This window comes from Falco biarmicus, chromosome 5 (genome assembly GCF_023638135.1).
Source record: "Falco biarmicus isolate bFalBia1 chromosome 5, bFalBia1.pri, whole genome shotgun sequence".
Lineage (NCBI taxonomy): Eukaryota > Metazoa > Chordata > Aves > Falconiformes > Falconidae > Falco > Falco biarmicus.
The window spans coordinates 79,023,327-79,041,557 of record NC_079292.1 but is presented as its reverse complement, the minus strand read 5'-3'; the positions used below and the strand labels follow the sequence as shown (position 1 = coordinate 79,041,557).

The window sequence follows — 18,231 nt, the reverse complement described above, 5'->3', positions numbered from 1 at the left end:
CCCTGAGTGTAACAATGGGCAAGACGGTTGGTAGCATCGTCATTCTCTAAATTGTGCCTAACACTTTCAAATGAAGGATGGATGAACTGGCTGCAGTAACTAAAACACCGAGCCTGAATCTATGTAAGGCCGTTCAAAGCAGACATGAGTTTCAGCAATTTGTGGACAATCAATTATCACTGTTTTTGGCTTTTAAATATGTCTTGCTTCCCACATCTCATCAGCTGATGGCTCTGTGTAGGACTGGAAACAAAAGTGCCAAAATTCCGTTTCTTTGCTGTTTCTGGCACAAATCAGATCAGGATTTACTGCAAGATTTCCAGACTCTCTTGACAGATCAGAGAGGCTGGGATAAGTTGGCATAATTATAGGAATCCAAACTCCTACCACTCCCCTTTGCCCAGCGCCTTGCCTGCCGCATGGCAGCACATGGCAAAAGCAATTAATGGCCTCAATTTTGTTGTAACCTGTCTTTCTGCTTTTTTTTTTTTTCTTTTTTTTTTTTTTTTCTTCAGAGCTTTGTCTTCTGTGGTGGCTTTAGGAGCTAATATCATCTGCAATAAAATCCCAGGCCTGGCCCCTCGGCAGCGAGCAATCTGCCAGAGCCGCCCTGATGCCATCATTGTGATTGGGGAAGGGGCACAAATGGGAATCAATGAGTGCCAGTACCAGTTTCGGTACGGAAGGTGGAACTGCTCTGCGTTGGGAGAGAAAACAGTCTTTGGACAAGAGCTTCGAGTAGGTAAGGGTATCTCTAATACAGCGCTGAAGTGATGCATTGGGGCTGGTGTTCTTTTAGCTTTCTCATTCTCATCCTGCAAAGGTTTATGACCCTCTGGTATTTGCCTACTGGGGCTCAACAGTGATGCTCCAAGAACAACTGTGGTCTGTGTGTTTCCACTCATTGAAAAGTAACTGGCAAGAGATATGAAATCTCTAGTGATCTGTAGATGAAGTCATTCATATCTGTGCAACTTCATACCCAGCAATGACCCAGATGCCTGCACCCTGTGCATCATCACACCCTGTGAAAAAATATTTCCAACTGTTGTCCTGTTAGAGGTTGCCATAATAACTGTGGTGAATGTTACGGCCAGTCAAAAGGGAAGTAAAATCAGCTCTAAAAAATCCCTCTGCAGACTTCCCAACAGCTTAGGTAATGGGACAGTCCCAATTAACTGATGGAAGTACAGTGCATACAACGCTGGCCTTCTGATATAAAGCAGCGGTACACATCCTTTTTAGTGTTGCTATCATACTGCAAAGAAAATACTGCAAGTGATTTGAGGCAGGAAACCTATTCAAAGAAAATAATACAGGACCTTGGCCTGACAAGCTGTTAGCTGGCAGAGGTTAAATTGATCACTTTCCATTTACCCTATGTTTGACATTATTTCATAGGGGAGATTATGCAATTTTTTTCCAGCACTGAGATCATAATTTTCGTCATTGCCTAGCTGAGTATCCTAAGCCTATCCCTGACCTTTCCTCTCTCCCCAAAGGGCTGCCCACTTACCACCCCCCATACTGTCTGCTGCTCAGTGTTGGGATAACATTGTTTAGTATGTGGCTCTCACAGGGTGCTCAGAGTGATAACATCTGTCTTCTCAGTGGGGTTGTATCCTGTTCTTCTAGTGCTTGATTCTTCCTTGGGTAACACCTCTTTTTTGAATTCAATGGTTTGGGTAAGTCTTGTGCCTCCAACACAACTGAACATGGTCATACATAAGATCTCGTTAAAGTTGTGTGAAAAAAAGGCATAACATTTCACCCCACCTGCAAAGAAGAAATTACTTCCATGGTGCTTTGGTTGTTACTGGAGATCAAGGCTTTCATTTTTTTTCCCCAGCAACCTTGTGAAGTGAATGCCAAAAGCTGAGGTACGCTTAAGTCAATGGTGGAACTGAATATTTTTTCAAAGGACATGCAAGTCTGAGAGTCTGGCTGAGGTTTGGGCATTTTTAAAGGGCACAGTGGCCCAGCTATAAAGTGTTGTAATTGAATAAATCCATTGGCATCAGGGGAACTGAGCTCAGCTACACCCACAGAGAATCTGTCATATTCTGTGAGCGTTACTCCACACCAAATCACAGAAGTGGAGAGGTCTAAAACTAATAATAAAAAGACCCAGTAAGCCAAATCAATGGCAAAAGAAGTCTGACCTTTCGAACTTCCAAAAAAAGCTTGGTAGAATTTTGTTTTGATGCTGAAAACCTGGTGGTGAGACATTTGCTCATCAGTGTCTCTTCCCACATTTGTCCTATTGGCTAATTCTTTTTAGGTAATACTTCTTGCCTAGCTTTGTGTCTAAAAGAGTGTAAGTGGAAGGCATTAAATATTCTCAAGACACCATATACAGGCAATAACCTGACATTTGACTTTTACCTTCAACTTTAAATGAACTAGAAAAACATCTAGCCACATGTCTTGACTATTAGACACACAGGTCTGGTCCTCCTTGGTCAGGCTTATGCTTATTTATCTTAAGTTGATGTCCAAAATTATGTTGCTGCCAGAAAATACAGAACTGCCAAACATACCACTGATGTACTTCTTCATGCAGTATTGTGTTGATCTGCCAAAGCTTGCAGGCATGCTCTGACCCTTAGTCAAGCCCTCTTAACATCTGTCCTTGAAGAGGCACGCTCTGGAAGGTTGTACCAAAATTAGTGTCATCACTAAGCTTCCCGGTGAAAAGGTTTTCACCAGTTCTGCTCTCCTCTTTAAGGTGAGAATCTTGTGGCACATCATCAGCTCCATCCTTGTACTCATGAGTAATAATCCTTTTCACCAGAGAGACTCCTTTCATCCTCAGAAACCTTGCAAGTGAGCACAGCCAAAATGCCTAAAGAGGACTACAAGTCATGCCTCTGCTTTCATTCTGAACGTTTTTATACAAAATAAAAGCTACAGGGAACAAAAATTGTTTGGCATCAAGATAGACCAGCTATTAGGTTAGTCAGACTACAAAGTCTGAAAAACCCAAGGTTTTCTTGAGCCACTGGTCAAGCCATATTTGCCAAAATGTTTCCCAGATTCCTGACCTCTTCACCGAACCTGGGTGGTTTCTTGCAACTCTGAAATGACTGATGTGGAATTTGGTGGGTTCTTTTATGGCTTAACCCAAACACAGACAAAACTTGGCAGTTGCAGCTGAGTTCTGCTTTGACATTTGTTGGGTGTGAAACCACACAAACTGTAACGGATGGAGAAGGTTTACATGACCCTGCCAGCTAAGCCAGATGAGTTCCATGCAGGTCTATAAAGGATCCCATGATCCACATGTCTTTATTTGTTTTATTAGTGGAGTAGCACCCAGAGATGATGTGGTCAGTATCTAGGAAAAGGAGAGGGTTTAGTAAGTGGTGTTATTACACTAGTAATATGTAGGGGGGGAAATGTAAAAAAAGTAAAAAAGGACGAAGCTTAAAGAAACCCTACTTAAAAGTACAAAATACTTGTAAGCATAAATATTCTTATGTGTAACAAAACACGTCTGTATCTGACACACATGGCAACACCGAACCAGACATTTGGTTCTGCCTGAAGAGACTGAAGAAAGAATTAAGACTAAAAAAGATAGGCATGTTTTTCACTTCACCCCAAAGGAAAGCTCATCTAGCTTCTTCCCAGAACTGCTTAGGGAGATGAACAATCAAGGCAAGTTATTCAGGTAACAGCGTGGAGAGGGTGAGTAAGCTGTGATAGCATGAAATTAGTTGCTTTTTCTCTGTATGGGAAAGAAAGGACCCACTCTTTAGCCTCTGGGCCAAGACTCTACCACTAACACTGACAGGTGCAGATTTATGTTTATGGTAATTCGTACCCTGATGCAACACTCCCCATCAAAACTCATAACAAATCCCCAGACTCACCCAACATGGGGTTTCTCCAACATCTGTGCACCTGTTGACAACAACATCTCTTGGGTGCCATTATGTTCCAACTATGCATGTCTTCCAGCCACAACCAAGCAGCAGCCAGAAGGCATGGCACAGGAGCAAATGTCCACTCATGTGGCTTCTGGGGATCCTACTGTGCCAAGGGAATCCCCAGTAAGTTAGCTAAGGTGGATTGGTGCTGAGCCGTTTTTTCAAAGAGTTTCTTCAGTGAATGAGGGCTGTACCACCTATATAATACGTGGGAGTCTGTATTAAAAACAACTGAAATAGCTTAGAGGACAGTGTAACAACTGTAGAAATTATGTTAGGCATGGGGTGTTCATGTTGGTGTGAAAGATTTATAGCAGCCAGAGATAAAAAGTGATGGAGAGTTCCAAATTAATAGCATGAACAAAGGATGTAGCATGGGATGAATTAGCCAAGCATTGTGCATAGCTTTTTTTGGTATATTTATATCTGGGAACTTTTCCATAGTCATGCCATCCCCAAAGAAAAATCACTGCTGCACTCACTTCACTCATCCTGTCTCTGCACATACTTATATTTGTCAGCTTCCTGCACTCATCCCTGGTTTTCATGCCACCTTCTCACATAAAGTCATCTTTTGCACTCTCCACTCATTCCTCTTGTTGCAAGCTTCATCAACATATTGCCTCTTCAAAGATTACCTCTTTAACAGATGGATCCAAAAATTAATTGGTTAATGATATTGTTATTGATAACCATTGTTTAAAGAGAATTGACCTAACTTTCTGAGGGCAAGGACAGTGATCTGGAAAAGTAAAGCCTGTGGTCCTATCAGGTTATTGATGCAAAAGAGCCCCAGCATGAGGGACTGGTCTCTTGTCCTCTAAATGATGGTTGGAACATTCTGTTATGTAGGTACCTTTAAAAGTTACAGATCACTAATAATGTTCAGAAGCAAATAACTCCACACAACAAAGTAAATAGTGCAGCCTCTGAGTATGGAGTCAGAATCAATAATGAAAGTGAAATCCACTGTTGTTCTTTGACAGTGGATGATTCTGGCTAATTATTTGTGCATTGACCATTTCTGCTGGAGTTCTCCAAATTGAAGTGCTTATAAACAGACTGCTCTTGCAAGTGTTAAATTCAGGGCAAAAATAAGGTGTTTTGAAAAATATAGCTGTCCAGATATCAAAAGCAATCTGTAGATGTCTCCTTTCTCAGACTCATGATGTGGAAAATGATCATGATTTAGTATTCATTTGGCTGTGTTGTTGTTACAATGATTTGGCAAATCATTGATCTGGGCCACTGACAGGGAAGAATCAATGAATAGGCAAAAAACAAGGGAGTTCTGAAGTTTTTAAAAAATCTCTGACCTTTTGTATTGTTCTGTGGTTTTCTGGCATGTTGAAAGGATGCATCTGAAGTGAGGTTAAAACCCTGCTTGCCATGGGATGTTTAGGAGAAAAACATCATCTTAAGAAGCTCACTGTTACCACGCATTTGCTGAGCTTCTGGTCCACTCTCCAGGCAGAAAGGGGGAGGGATGGGAGAGAAAACTACAGTTCTAAAGACAAATCTGTGCATGGATTTTGTTAACTCACAGGTGAAGAAGACTTTACAAGTTATTTTGAGAAACACAATCAGAAAATAAAGTTGAATGTCAGAGTTATATACAAGCATGCACTCATACACATGCACACAAAAACTTCTAAGAAGACAGCATAATTCCAAACAGAAGAAAGACTAAGAAAGGGAGGGAACATCTTCTGAAGGAAAGATCCTCATTAAAAAAATGATTCTTTCTATGTTTGTACTGGAAACAGGTAACTAAGTCCACATTGGATCCCAGTGTTTTAGCTGCAGTCCTGAAAGAATATGGGAATTGGGCATGAAAGATATGTAAGTGATGGTGTCATGGAGAAATGGTTGGCATCTTATCATACATGCTGAGGGGGTGTCAGTCAGTAAATTATTTTTGGTTCAGGCCATATATAGGCTTAATTAAATTTGGATTCAGACTCGCATATGAATTCAGTCATTTTTATTCTGGGCTATGATGGTGGTTTAACCGAGATGCCAAATGTTCATAAAAACTTCCTACCAAAAATGGGAGGAGTAGAGAGACTCATTATTCTCCAAAAATGGAAATTTGTGTCCAAGCAGATACATTAATCTAGCACAGTAGTGTCTAGTATGGTATGAGTTGGCCAACTTGGAAAGCTTGACTTTCAGTATGAGCAGAAAACTTCCAATACATGAAGATAGGCGACATTCTTAGGAATGCTTTACAACCATACTTGTGCTGTAGTGCTATCAAAAAATCAGTAAAGGGAACCATAAATGAATCCAGATAGTTTGCCTAAAGTAAGTACATTTCTCTCACTTTTTGCCTTTCTTTCCTCCTGTCATTTCTTTCTCTATTACTTTATGTTCTCATTTTCCAGTTTTTTAATCGATTTATGTTGTTAGTTATATATTTATTAATGCTTAGTAATATTCATATATCAGGTTGACTGTATGTTTATTATTCTAACATCTGTGTATTTATTATGGGAAAATCTATCTTTACAGACTTGCGTTATATCCAATAAAAACAATATGGGGGAAAGAAAGGAACAGTACAGCTGGAAACAATTTGGAGGGGGAAAATGAGTTGGAATTAGATTATTTTAAATATGATACAGAGCAGGGTACACACTTCACTGGTGGAAAGGCAGTAATTATCTTTGTCATAGCAGTAGGTGCTATGATTGGTTTAGGCATTTGTCAGTTATTGTGAACCTCAATTGCACGGTGGCTTTTGGACCTAATGTGGAAAAATTTCTGGGTTTTTGTTTTGTCATATAACATGGTCCCAGACAACAATAAGGATCCAAGCAACTGATCAGAAAGAAACTTGTTTCTAGTAATTTGAACTGGATGTTTGTGTTGGTGCTAGGCTATAGTAAAAAACATTGCAGTGTGAGAAGTGACTTCTCAGGGGATGGCATCAGCTTTCATCTCCTAGTGCAGCAGCATGCCTGGGATGCCAGGAAAGAGGTGCATAGGATGTATTCAATCAGCTGAAATCTGTTCTAGGAATGTATGCAACTTACAGAAGTCCACATAGGACCAATAGAAACTGCATCTTTCTTATTCACATGGCTACTTCGGAGTGTCTGCTGATGTCCATTCCACAAAATGTTGTACAGAGCCATTGCATTTGCAAGTGTGATTTAGTTAAACTAGTAGATGATATAAATACCATGGCAAATTTAATGAGCTGTAGCTTATGTAAGGATAGCTTTTAACAGAAGCACAGTGGTGTATAATAAGATGTATAAATCCCGGTTATTTAGAGAGAACGTTTGCTCATTACTAGGCTGAATTAAAAAAACCCAAGAAGACACACATAGTGAACCACAACCCATACCGGCTGGCTAACTTACAGGCAGGCAGGCAGAGGCAGCTGGTAAAGAGAAAAAAGACTCCAGAATTTCAGGATGGCCTCAGCGTGCTCATTTTGCAGGAAAGATTTATCACACTGCAAACATTCATTGCAAAGCCGTCTCTTAAAATGTCTCAAACAGCGCATTTCTTTTCACAACTGACATGTTGTTGCTGGAAGGAGAAATAAAAATATCCTTAAGCTTAAGGATATCCTGTATATTTGTTCTAGCTTATTAGATATATATTATTGCAGAAAGATTTAAGTTATGTCAGTGACTATCTCACAACTTGCCTTACAAAGGTAGTAAGGCCATGTTGGAGCAAAGCTGGGCTATTCCACCTAAAGACCTGTGCACCTAGTTACCCTACAGGCAGTAAGGTAAGCTATAAGGCATGTAAGATGCCTTACAAGGACAGTTTTTTTCAGTGCAATTAATCTTGATGGAAAGCAAAACAGTGGAAAAAAAGCTGTGAAAAAAATCTAGCAGTTACAAACTAAAGTAAGAGGTCTATTTTACTTTGCATTATCATCTTTGGAGGAAATGAAGTTGATTCAGTTCATACTTTCTGACTGTAGAAGGGTGGATAAGCTTTTTGCTATCACAAGCAGCAAAGCAAGACAGTAACCCAAACCAGAATAAGAAAATAAACCTCCCAGCTGGTGGTAGCTGAGGTTGGGAAGGATTGGTAAAAAAGTTATGAAACAGCTACTGTGCTAAGAATTTATATTATTTTAACTGGGGAGACAGCCTATTATGAGAGTGGTAGGTTCAGACTTCATTTTAGTAGGTTTCTGTCACTTGGAGGTTTTTAGAAAACTAAATATATCTTTCTATTCTAAGGAAGTACTATTGTATTAAAGAAACATCCTATTTTGAGAGGACGGAGGATTCCCAGTTAGTGAATCAATTTGAAAATTTGTGGGTGATAATTTTTCTGTGCTTTAAAAATTTTAGATGCCAGAACCTCATAATGATCCAGTGAAACTTTAGTAATGTTTTCAAAACACAATGTAAATCATAGCTGAAAAGATAAACATGAATGGACAGTACCATTTGTAAATTATGACTTGACAGTAATAAATTTTTTTTGACTTTACTAGAAAAAAATGCCATTTTTCTGCATTAATTTTATTATCTCTATCTCTTTTTCTTCGTCTCCCTACAAAAGAAATGTCTAGCATATATAATCTGTAGCATATGATACTTTCCAGCCATGAATAGATTTATATTTCCCAAATAGATCTATATTTCCCAATTTGTATTGTCTATTCCCTAGTCCTTTTGTAAGGTACTACCGTCTAGTTCAAATGTAGCTCAATCGTGTTTTCTTTTCACTCAAGGGTCACAAGTTTGAAGTACAAGTTATCTTCAAGTAAAATGTTATTGTTGCCATTTAAATATTTACCTCTTTGGCAGCAGGCTTGCTTTAGAAGGCAGACATCCTTATTCTAAACATAGCACTAATATGTTAACACAATTACTTCATGAACTCTGTGTGGCTTGCAGCTGGATGAGAAATGGTAGATGTTGACCTCAATGAAATCTGGAATTTCCATCCTGAGGGAAGTGCTAACTTTTTAAACTTCTGTTTCATTTCACTTATAAAAATAACGATTTTCTTGGAATTGAGGTTTTTCTGCAGATGTTTTCAAACTAAGATACACTGATATACCTGACTGTGAATAACTAACTCCATTTTGGTTTGTAGTTTAAATTAGTTAAGTGCATTAATGTAAATTGATGAAGGGAACTGTCACTGCAGAGACTCAAGTCTCTGTATCTCATGAGCTCTGCTCTCACATGCTTCTGTATGTATTCTAAGCTATAGGGTTCCACAGCATACGGCATAGCTTGGTAACAGACATCACATAGCATGACACATTGCCTTCTTGCGACCTTAAACCTCAGGTCTCCCAGAAAACAGTGGACTGATGTGGGGATGCAGTGTAAGGCTTTGTTTCAGTGGTTCAAAACCAAATGTACCTGGTTTTTATTAAATGGAATAGCTCCATTTAAGTGTCAGTATGGAAAAGAAACATTTTTTTGGGGAAGGGAGTGAGGTAGTTTTTTTTATATTCTGTGATCATCCTAGGAGTAGTCAGCATGGATTCAGCAAGGGGGAATCATGCCTGCTCAACCCAACAGCCTTCTGTGATGGATGACTGGTTGGGTAGATGAAGGGAGGTAGGTAGATGTTGTCTACTTTGACCTCGTGTCTCCCATAACTTCCTCATAGGTAAGCTCAGGAAATACGGGTTAGATGAGTGGACAGTGAGGTGGATTGAGAACTGGCTGAACAGCAGAGCTCAGAGGGTTGGGATCGATGGCATGGAGTCGAGCTGGAGGCCTAAAGTGTTCCCAGGGGTCAGTATGGGGCCCAGTCTTGTTCAACTTATTCATCAATGACCTGAATGAAGGGGCAGAGCGTACCCTCAGCAAGTTTGCTGACGACACCAAACTGGGAGGAGTGGCTGGTACACCAGAAGGCTGGGCTGCCATTCAGCCAGACCTGGACAGGCCTGAGAGTTGGATGGAGAGGAACCTAATGAAGTTCAACAAAGGCAAGTGTAGGGTCCTGCACCTCGAGAGGAACAACCCCATGCACCAGTACAGGCTGGGGCCTGACCTGCATGAAAACAGTTCTGCAGAGAAGGACCTGGGAGTCCTGGTGGGCAGCAAGTTGCCCACGAGCCAGCAGTGTGCCCATGTGGCCAAGAAGGCCAATGGGATCCTGGGGTGCATTAGGAGAAGGGTGGCTGGCAGGTGGAGGGATTCTGCTCTGGTGAGGCCCCATCTGGAGTGCTTTGTCTAGTTTTGGGCTCCCTGGTTCAAGGGAGACAGGGAATGACTGGAGAGGGTCCGGTGGAGGGCCATGAAGATGATGAGGGTACTGGAGCATCTCCTGTATGAGGAAAGTCTGGGAGAGCTGGGCATGTTTAGCCTGGAGAAGATGGAGAGGAGAATTTTACTAATGTCTAGAAATACCTTAAGATTGAGTGTCAAGAGGGTGGTCCCAGGTTCTTTTCGGTAGTGGCCAGTGACAGGACAAGGGGCAAGGGGAACAAACTGCAACACAGGAGGTTCCAACTGAATATGAGGAAAAACTTCCTTACTTCGAGGGTGACAGACCAGTGGAACAGGCTGCCCAGAGAGGCTGTGGAGTCTCCTGTGGAGGCACTCAAAACCCTCTGGGATGACTCTGTGCAGCTTGCTCTGGGTGAACCTGCTCTAGCAGGGGGTTGGACTAGATGGTCTCTAAAGGTGCCTTCCAACCCTGATTCTGTAATATTATTCTGTAATAAATATGTACTTAGCTGTAGTGGAAAAAGGTACTGTTATGTATATTGTGGCCTTACAGGCAGTCTGTAATGACCTGCAACTCTATGTCCTGCTCAACATTGTCCATAACAAAAATCCTCCTTTTCTCTTGTTTTTAACCTTGTGCTTAGCTACTCAGGATGAAATTTTCCATGTTACTTTTCTAGTCTGTCTTGGGATGAGTGAGTCAGACGTCCTGCGGAAAAGGTAGTTTGCAAATTCTAGGCTATTATTTAATTGAATACTGTACCAAAATTTGGACACAACAGGGCTAACTGTGCAGCAACATTAAGTCTGACATTTTCTTACTTCCAAGTGCCTCACTTGGAATGCTAATGTTCTTTAATGTAATTTTTTTTCATGTCACTTTGTAATAAAATTGCTGGCTACAAATGATCCATAGCATGTTGACTCAATTAGTCACTTCCAGTGTCCCAGTCCTATTGGTCAGTGACTTACAATGTCATGTACTCTTAAAACAGAAAGGCAAATAACATTTAAAGTTAAATAGAGTGGTGCTGGGCTTAATCCAAAATGACAGGGGCCAGAATCTGGTCCTATTGCTGTCAGTAGAAATTTTACTACTGCTTTCACCAGACCCAGGGTTTTACAGCCACTAAAAAGGCTCTTGGCTTTTGGGTATGGGCAGAAGTTCCAAGTGGAGGTGAATTTCATAGCAAGGACTCAGCTAAAACCTAATTAAATGGAAGTTAAATGGAAATCAACTATACAATATTTGATTTTTTAAGTACAGAGCAATTTTGTGAACAGGCAGGTGCTGCCAAAACTTGCCACTGCAAGGGAAGCTCTTTACCTAAGATGACAGGTAGCATGGCATGGCAGCTAACCTGCCAGTATGTGATCCTGTAATAACTTGGGGTTCTAATGACTTTGGAGATTCCTTGAGCTTTACTACTGTGGTTAACTATGTTGTCAAAATCTCTTCCCTAGAATTACAGATGATAGGCTTGGTCATCTAGTACAACCTCTACATCAAGCAGGACAGGCTAAACATAACATTAGACTTCTGAGTTACATTTGTAGCAAGCATCCCTCCCTTTCCTCTGTTCTTTGGGTTATGTTCTGTTTGGTAAACCATCTGTTTCTAAATTGAAAAACTTGAAATGCACAGAGAGGCATTTACAAACATTACAAAACACACAGCATTCGTTGATCTATAAATTTTGATTTGCAAACAAATGTTTTAGCATTCAGGCTTAGATCACCAATCCATGCACTTTGCTGTCTTGCCTTCAGTCACGAACAATTTCTTTTTGTTATGAAGTGGCTGGTGTATTCAAGAATATTACATCTGACAAATACTTTATTTTCTAATTGACAGAATTTCCTTCTTGAGTATCATGCATGTCTTTTTAGCATTGGATTAAATTACCCATGACTGTAGTTTATTTCTTACTGACATATTGCATATCCATAACTGTTACTGATATAAGAGTCAGATTAAAATGAAAGAAATAAAGCAAGGAAGTAAAAGGACTGTATTATCTATCATTTGGAAGCTTGAAAAAATGAATGTAGCATGGTAGTGCTGAGGTAACTGTTCTCTCAGGATTCGAACTGGCCAACAACTTTAGTTGTGCTCTGTTAACCCAGTACATGCCTAACTTTAAACTCTCCGTTGTAAGTCCTGTTAAAGAGGTTTGAAAGTGTTTCACTTTAAACGCATGCCTGAGTGGCTTACAGAATACAGTAGTCATAGTGAAAGCCAACATGCAAGATCAAGCTGATGACGGGTCCTTCAGCTAGTAAAAACTGTCACACCTATCCAGTTTTGATCAGATTTGGGTTTAGGATTGAAGTGGCTCTAGGAGACACCTTTTAGCCGCAAGTGTAATCTGTTGCTGTCTATAATACTCTCTCCACTGCAGAGGTTCAATCTCTGGTTAAGTGTCAGTGCGAAAAGTGGACTTGCATTGCTGAGGAGTCTTTAAGTAGTCTGCTCATGCCAGAAAGCTATACTCAAGAAGAAGACATTTCTATCTCTAGATAGAAGCTCAACAGACATGAACTGAATTGCTGTAGACTGGAAAGTTCTATTCAAGTTGCTCAAACAAAAAAAGTTTACTCATGGATCATGATTTATTTTTACTTGTTCAATCATTTCTTCATGACAACATGGAAACTTGTTCTCTGTCTGATTCAGCCTCCATCCATCTGGTTCAGAAGAGGTCTCCATGCAAAGTCCCGTTGGACATGATCAGTGCAAGCTTGCACCTTCTGAGGGGAATGGCATGAAGAGGTAGCTATGGTTTCTGTCTGTGTTGCTGAACTAAAGGCTTCAGACAACAAAAGCAGAGAAATGAGGAGTCCTTTCCTCACTTCTTTCCTTTGGCCCAATTTCATACCACATTGCTCCAGGCATTTGCACAAGATGTCTAAGATAGAAACCTATCAGCCTGTATTCCTTGTATGGTCAAAGAAGAGAGAGAAGCACTTCCAGAGGGTGATTTGGATCTTAATTTGACTGCATGACTGTCCTTGTTGACTATCCTGGGAGCTTAGACTACCTAATTATGTATCAATCTATGAAATTTTTCTGCCTCTCCATGTACGTTTCTCAGGGGAGCATGTGGTCCTCTCATAAAGTCATACCCACTTGCCCCACACAGCAGACATAGGAACTTGATCTTCATTTGAAGTCCTAGTTATTCTTTGGTACTCATTCACCAGGAGTACCTGCAAAAGTTGTCTTAGCTGATGACTTTCAGACAGATAGTGGCAAGGAAATAAAATAAAGTATGCTGCAACCACAGGCAGAACTCCACCACTGCTATTTGGAAATTTAAGAACAAGTGGGAGTCCAAAATTACCACCAGATGGTGCACCTATTTAGCAAGTGACAGAGACATGTTCCACAAGAAAGGGCAGCCACAGCCTCTAGCAACCCATCAAGTTGCTTCCCCTGCTGTTTATTCTCAGCTGTGATATAAATCAAATGTGTTTGAAGCATAGACTTGCTGGTCATACTATTCTGTTACATTTAATATGGAGTATGTTTTCAATCTCTGTGATGGAAGCCTTTTAACTGCCTGGCCAGGGACATGAGGATGTGGGAAAGAGCGGAGCAGTTCTACAAACGCATTGAAAGAGAGAAGGAAAGAAAAAGAGATGAGCCAGGAGCAAGAAAAATTGGTAATGGTGAACGGCAATGAGCAGACTCCAAAATTAGAAGTCCGCAGAGCATCTGTGCATTGCTGTTCATTAAGCTGGGTTAGTTCTGGCTGTTAACGGTAGGTAGCTGGGAGAAGGTTGAGGTCAGTGCATTTCTGAAGGATAGTCCTGATGTCTAAGTCAGTATTTTGGAAAACTACCAATGCTGGTATCCCAGGTGAAAACACATGGGGTATTTTATTAACTGCATAGCAAAGGTGGTGAACTTTCCTAAAATATGAAGTGGCTTTTGTTCTCAAACTTCTTCTCATTCCTAAGCACTTGTGGCACTCCATACTCAGAGAAAGATTAGTGCAAGTTGATAAACATATATTTTCTGCTGTGTTTCTCACAATGTCACAAGAACATGCGATTCTTTCAACTAGATTTGCTGTAAATCAATACATCATGTGTAGGACACAAGTAGGTCGCTCTTTCCATTCTACTCTACTTCTTGCCTTAAAGAAAATTCTAAAGTAATGTCCAGGTTCCTGCAATCTTTTTTCATGAACAATTGATGCAGAAGAAAATACTGTGAGTCTTTCCTTCCTTTGCAAAGGTGGGTCCTTTACTGCTTTCTATTGTTTTGGTATGTTTTAAAGGATGCCATAAATAGAATTTAATATATTGCTAGAGAATGAGTGATTAGAAAGGTTGCTTTTTTAATTATGACTTGGTCAAGCATCTGAACTGAAAATTTCCTCTGAGCAAAAAGTGAAAATATTTGAATATTCTTTGACCTGAGAAGTATTCATTCAGGATGGATAAAATAACTTTTCATTCTCTTTGTCCAAGCTGAGAGGAAGGTGTCACCTCAAGATGCTCAATACAATTCCCTTCCTGTCATTTTTCACATACCCTGCGGCTCCTAGTTCAGTGTGAGAATTATCATTTTATGGTTAAAGCACGGACCAGGAAGGCAATGGAGACTTGGACCCTGTTCCCAGCTGTGCCATACACCTGTGATCTTGGGCAGGTCACTTCATACCTCACTGTCTGGAGACTAAAGGTATCTAATTTCAGCCGGGAATGGAAAGGCTTAAATAACGTGGACTAACCTTCACTTAAACATTTGTGAAATACTCTGGGCTCCTCAAACAGAAATGGTTGCTGTTGAAGTCTTCTTATCCAAACAGGAAGCAAAGGACAGAAATGTCATGGAGGGATTTGGTCTTCTAGAAAGAAAGTCCAGGCCTGGAAAAAAGACCATGCTGAAAAACCTCAGTAGAACAGGCCTGGTAAGTTTATTACCTTAGTTTGCATAAGAAGGTAGTTTGGAAACTTCAGGCAGTTGTCCACAAAGAGCCTAAACTCAAATTTCAAGAAGAGAAAATACTTACATGTTCAGTACTTACATGTAACATAAAAAAGAGAGAACAAAGCCCACAGGCAGAGAGACTACTGGTTACTTACCGTACGCTCACTGTATATCTGCTGTGATTCTCCAAGTAAATCTTCCTGACACCCTCTTTTTCTAGCTACCGGTGCACAGTGACATCCTGACACCAGCGATAGGGCTTGAGTGCTTTTTGCCTCCTTCTCTTTCTTTTTCTCCTTGCTGTCTCCCGTTTTCTTTTACTTCAGCAGTTCAATAATGTGAAACCAAGTTCCCTTGCTTTTTGTTTGCTTTGCCTTCGTCCATTGATCAACCATGTTGCTTTATTACAGACACTGTAGTATTAACTACAGTATAAACAGAAGCCCATAGCAGGAGAGTTAACTGGGATTTCCCTGCCCTCTTACACAACCAACATTTCTTCAGCACTGCTTTCTTGTTTGTTTTCAGGGATTAGTGGCAATATTCCACATACTGCTGACATAATGAGGCATAAGCTTCGCTCAAAGAAGGCAAGACACTGATTTTTAAAAGACCTTGGACTATTGTGCTCCTAGGGATGGGCACGGAAAGTTTGAAAGGTGGCAGACTACCCTCAAATCTTAGTGGCAGTAAGATTGCTGATGGGTTTTTGCACAGCACAAAGTATTTCTGTGAATACTGTGTCCTGCTCAAAGTTAAGTTCAAAGTGTCTGCATGGAATATCTCCTACAGCAGCATGTGCGTGCTGTCAGTTCGTTGATAGCCAGAGGAACATGACATCATGTGATAGACAAAAACACTACTTGGTACCATATAGCCTAATCCAAGACTTTTCACGTGAAACATTTGTTTTGTTTTGGTTTTAAGACATTTGCCTTTCTAACTGGTCTGTTTTAATTAGAGCTCAACCTGAACCACAAACGATAGATTTGAACTTTCCCAGAGTTCAGTGGTGTTCAGATCTGGCTTTTGGTTTGGCCCATCACAAAGATGGGGTCAGCTTCAAAGTTCAGATGTGGGAACAGGCTGCTGCAAAGCGGGGGGCTAAAAAGATTATTTAATGAGACCCATATCTTGTTTTAGTGGTGGATTTGCAGTAGGGACATTTGCTAGCATTTTTTAAAAAGTACTTTTATGTAATCAGCATCTCAAAGACTGGTATTAATACCAATCTATCTGGTTCAATACTCTTGTATTTATACTGCAGAAAGGGACTTGTCCCTCCTTGCCTGGTCACAAAGCCTGGTCTGAAGCTGGAGTACCTACAAAACCTACTGATTTTGCTTCTGATCTTTGTTTAAAACTCATCCTTCGGTTCTAGCCTATTGCATTTAAAAACAATGGAAGAAGCTCCTTGTGGGCTAGAAAATTGATCTTTTTATCCTTATAACGTTTATTTTTTTCAGCTGAAGGGACAGCTAACTCACAGGGCCGGCATCTACTCATTTGTCAAGTTCTTGCAGGTATGGATCAGCATTTTAGGGTGAGCTTGCTCAGCACCTGGCAAAACACAAGCTTAACACAAGACAAATAACAAATAACAGGCACTAGTCTACTGGGTAAGATAACATGACTGGTAGGGTTATCTGGACAGGTTCAGATTAAACATTGATTCAGTATCTTTCATGAGTCCTGAGAAGATTCATATAATTCTTCCTTGTTTATGTGAATCTTGTCGCTTTCCAACTCCTGTCAGGACCAGAAACTCCAGAGCTGAAAAAAAAAAAAAAAAGACTTTGCTCTTGTGATGCTTCCAGACTCATTTTGCAAACCAGAGAGGTTTGGACCAGAATCTAAACTTTGTGTATTTATCCAAAACCGTCTGAGCTCTTTACTCTTAAATCTCTTTCATATGTGTGATTTGTGCCATGTCTTGTTCACTGGGGTTACAAACTTGACTACCAGGCGAAACCCTTTAAACACCAAGAAGCGTAGACATCGTTACTTGAACCTAGGTCTCCTCCCAGAAAGATTGTCAGGGAAGTCAAATGTATCAGAAATGTGAATGCAGCCACACAAGCAGTGTAAGAGCATTTGGAAAATATTTAAGCAAATTTGAAAGCAGCTTTAAACCCAGCCTTTTCACCAGATCTTTCTAATTTGCTTTCCACAAAACCTGAGCTCTGACAGGGGATGCCAGTGACTTAAAGGGTTACTGCCCAGTTGTTTGTCCTATGCCTAGAAGATGTGATCTCTGCAGCAGAATTAGCAGAGCAGAACACAGGCTCATACTGATGACCTGCAAACCCAGCCTCTCTGCTGCAACCACCAGGGAGGGGCTGGTTTGGGCTGGACTATAAGCTAAAGCCAACGAGGCACAGTTCTTCTGCTACCATGGGAGATATCAAGGGAGTGGTAACATCCTAAACTACCAGATCAAGACTCACTGCGTCTCAACTGTGAAACCCTACCTTGCCAAGAATGCACCAGAGAAACACGTTAAAGCCCCCACACCTAAAGGATGAGTGGTGAGTCACCAGCCATAGTGCTCACGTTATAGATTTACTTGCAAAATTTGACATCTTGAATTGGTCCTCTAAGTTGTCCTGCCAGGCATCAGAAACCATGCCAGGAATTTATGTAAGAAACAGATTTGTAGGACAACCTCAATGAACAATATGCAGAATTATCCTCCAGGAGACAATCTAACAGCAATTCCTAGAAAATGCAACGAGAACCTCTCTGCTACACTCCTGTGCAGAATTTTACAGAAAAAAGGCAACATTCTGGTACACTATTTACACAAATTGCTTTTCAGGGCCCCCAGCCTGGCTGTCACTACTTCTGAGGCTGGGCAGTACTTCCTCCATACTCATTGCTATTGCCACAAAAGGGTATGTAGATCAAGGTATTTCTAGATGGCATTATTTCATGGTCATTTGACATAATGCTCTTCTTGTGTTGCTGTTGCAGTGAAAGCTACAAAATGATGGATAGTTATGCTATTTTATAATATTTCTCTGGATTTAGATTGGAAATCTGACAAACAATTTAAATAAAGATTTATCAGATCCTGGCCAGACCAAGTAGATGCTTAGTGTATGTGATTCACTTTAAAAAAAGATACTGCTACTCTTCATAAGCCTTATTTTAAAAACATCATGACTAAGTAGAATTA

At 40.5% G+C, this 18,231-nt stretch overlaps 1 protein-coding gene across 1 annotated transcript in view; it reads left to right on the top strand.

The window, feature by feature from the left end:
• The first annotated feature begins 521 nt into the window (after positions 1-521).
• The window catches only part of WNT7B (Wnt family member 7B), a 40,748-nt gene continuing 23,038 nt past the window's right edge, over positions 522-18,231 (top strand). Inside the window, exon 1 of the mRNA XM_056342000.1 lies at positions 522-742. Within this exon, the coding sequence (XP_056197975.1) occupies positions 646-742 (97 nt within the window). The 5' untranslated portion in view covers positions 522-645. The remainder of the gene's footprint in view (positions 743-18,231) is intronic.